At 41.1% G+C, this 3,252-nt stretch overlaps 1 protein-coding gene across 1 annotated transcript in view; it reads right to left on the bottom strand.

Annotated features, from left to right (window-relative positions):
- Positions 1-3,012: 3,012 nt before the first annotated feature.
- LOC102862112 overlaps positions 3,013-3,252 on the bottom strand; it is a 69,412-nt gene continuing 69,172 nt past the window's right edge. Inside the window, exon 4 of the mRNA XM_006886098.1 lies at positions 3,013-3,252. This exon is cut by the window's right edge and continues 3 nt beyond it. Within this exon, the coding sequence (XP_006886160.1) occupies positions 3,013-3,252 (240 nt within the window).

Consider the following 3,252-nt stretch of genomic DNA (forward strand, 5'->3'; position numbering starts at 1 on the left):
TGTGTGCTTGAACTTTTCACTTCTTAGATACATTTAAATTTTGGGTGCAAATGACATAGCAATTTGAAAGCCTGTCCATATAAATTATGTATAAAATACCTTGCTTTTAAGTATGAAAGATGATGGAAAGGATTATAATTTGTTATGAAGGTCAAATAGTATTTTTGCTTTAGATAACTTTGTAATAATTTTTCTCCAATTTAAACTTTTGAAAAATTATATAAAATTTTCATTAAGAAAACCCTTTTCCTATGTTTGTTGTATACAGAAATGATGCAGTAAAGTTTCTTTATAAAAATATTGTCATCTCTGATTTTTTTAGCTCCTCTCACCATTAGCACAAGTACATGAATTGTCCACTGAAAGTCTGTTGCTGACAGCTCTGCTGACCTTACCCAGATGGTCTGGGTATAGAGACCTTTTCTTTGATGTGGCCTTTGGAAATAGGGTGAGGTCCATCTCTCAGACTGTGAGCCTTAGGAAAGGCCTCCCGGGATTCAGAAGATTGGAGGAAAGGGAATTTTGCAGAATTACTCCACCTTTATTAAACCAAATCTTCAGCAGCTTATATGTGATTTTTTATATTTCAAAGAAGGCTCTGGGGGATTTTATCACACCTGTATGGATAAAAATTCAGGAACATTATCACACTTATGCCTAGAATTCTGTTAAAGATTTTGAAAGGAAATAGAATTGTCAAGGATTGTCTCTAATGAAGCAAGTTGGATGTTTCCTCATTGCTTTTAACGTGGATTCATTTTAAGAGTCATTTCTGTAGAAGAGTTTAACTAGTAATAATTGCTACTGGAGGTTTTAACTTTAGCATTTTAGTTAAAAAGTTGCTTTGGTTTATTTTGGAGAGGAGTGGTGAGGACTTTTGTTTTCAGTCAACTTCTAAGCTGCACCCCTGATACCCATTTCCATTGACTTGGTTCCCACTGCTGGATTTCTGAGGCTATAAATCTTAATGGGATTCTTGCTCCCTAACTGCAAATGGTAGACTTGAACTTCTGATCTTTATATGTTAGCAGTACAACACACTTCATGTGTCATTATTGTTGTTAGATGCCATCTGTCTAAAACAACAGATCTGAACCTTGCTTTATCCTGCATCATCTCACAATTTCCTTCATGCTAAAGTCCATTATTGTAACTGTCCATCTCAATGAGAATCTTCCTCTTTTACTGACCCTGTGCCTTTCCCAGCATGATGTCTTTTTCCAAGGACTGGCCCCTCCTGACAACAGGCCCAAAGAATGTGAGACAACATTTCACCATTCTTGCCTCTTAGAAGCACCTGGTTGCACCCTTCTACGATAGATTGGTTTGTGGGGAGTTTTGTCAACCCATGGGGTTTTCTATACTCTTCTTCAATGCCATAATTCAAAAGGCATCAATTCTTCTTCTGACTTTCTTATTCATTGTACACTTTTCAGATGCATAGGAAGAAATTGAAAATATCAAGGTTTGCATCTAGTGCACGTTGGTCTTTAAACTTGCCTCCTGCACTCTAACCCCTACTTGACAGCAGATTTTCCCAAACTTCCTTTGATTTCTTCACTACTGTTATGATAGATGTTGATCGTGGATCCAAGTTAAATGATAAAAAGAAATCATCAACACCTTCAGTCTCTCCATGTACCGTGATGCTGCCTACTGTTCCAGTGGTCAGGATTTTTGTTTTCCTGATGTTGAGATGTAATCCATATTAAAGGCTGCAGTCTTTGATCTTCTACAGTAAGTGCTGCTTCACTTTCAAGGATCTGCCATCTGCAATACTTAGGTTGTTAATGAGTCTTCCTACAACCCTGCTGCCACATTCTTCCTCATGTAGTCTACCTTCTTGTTTTTGTTTTTTTGTTCAGCATTGTTGTTGTTGTTGTTATGTGACACTAAGTCGCTTGCATAGACCCTGCTCTGTTCTGTACCACCCTAATTGTCTCTGACACACCTACTTCCATTGCCCCAGTGACTGAATCAATCCATCTCATCAAGGATCTTCGTCTCCTGCACCGTAGCTCCACCCTCCCAAGCATGATGGCCCTTTCCTTGTAACATGGCCAAAGTATGTCAGACAGAGCTTCAGAATCCTTGCCTCCAAGGAGTAGCCTGGTTTCTCCCTCTCCAGAATGAACCTGTTTGTTCCAGTCCATGGTATATTCAACACTATTTTCCAGAACCACAGCTCAAAGGCATCAATTCTCTTTCTCTCATCCCTAGTCATTGTCCAGCTTTCTGGCACATAGCAAGCAATTGCAAAGACTCTGGCCTGGATCAGGGTCACCTTAGTCTCCAGATTGATGTCATTGCTCTTCAGTACTCTGGAGAGGTCCCTGACAGTCACCTTTCCCATTGCAACTCATCTCTTGATTTCCTGGCTGCTGGTGCTAAAAGTGTTGGTTGTGGAGGCAAGCAAATGAAAACTTTGTTCAGCATGTTGTTGTTGTTGAGTGCCGTGGAGTTGCAGGCGACTCATAGCGACCCTATGAAGGAGAGTCCTCGACGCTTGGGTTGTTCAGCATACATATCAAATAAGTATGTGGAAAAGATACAGCTTGACACAGTTTTCCTCGGTTTGAACTCTGCAGTATCCTATTTTTCTGTTTGCACAACTACTTCTTGGTGGTATGTGTATAGATTTCAGATGAGCACAATTAAGCTTTCTAGGATTTACATTCTTCTCACTATTACCCACATTTGTTATGTTGCATATAGTCCAATGCCTTTCATGATCAATATAACACAAGTAAACATCTTTCTAGTATTCTCTATTTTCAACCAAGATCCATCTGACATCAATAATGCTATCCTCTGTCCCAAGGCCTCTTTTTAATCCAGTTTTAATTTCTGGAAGTTCCCTTTCATTGTTTCAGCTTTTTTTTTTTCCTTCACACTATGAAAACGCTTTAATGCGGTGTCTGTACACTGTACAGCATGTGAGACAGGACAGTGAGAGACACGCATCAGGACAGGCTGAGACAAATAAAAGTTCACACGGCTCCTGCTGAGGCCCTAGGCCACCTCCTCCTCAGCCTCCTCCTCAAACTCGCCCTCCTCCTCGGCCGTGGCGTCCTGGTACTGCTGGTACTCGGACACCAGGTCGTTCATGTTGCTCTCGGCCTCGGTGAACTCCATCTCGTCCATGCCCTCGCCCGTGTACCAGTGCAGGAAGGCCTTGCGCCGGAACATGGCGGTGAACTGCTCCGAGATGCGCTTGAACAGCTCCTGGATGGCCGTGCTGTTGCCGATGAA

This window comes from Elephantulus edwardii, unplaced genomic scaffold (assembly GCF_000299155.1).
Source record: "Elephantulus edwardii isolate Elephantulus edwardi_28Jun2011 unplaced genomic scaffold, EleEdw1.0 scaffold00047, whole genome shotgun sequence".
NCBI classification, from domain to species: Eukaryota; Metazoa; Chordata; class Mammalia; order Macroscelidea; family Macroscelididae; genus Elephantulus; species Elephantulus edwardii.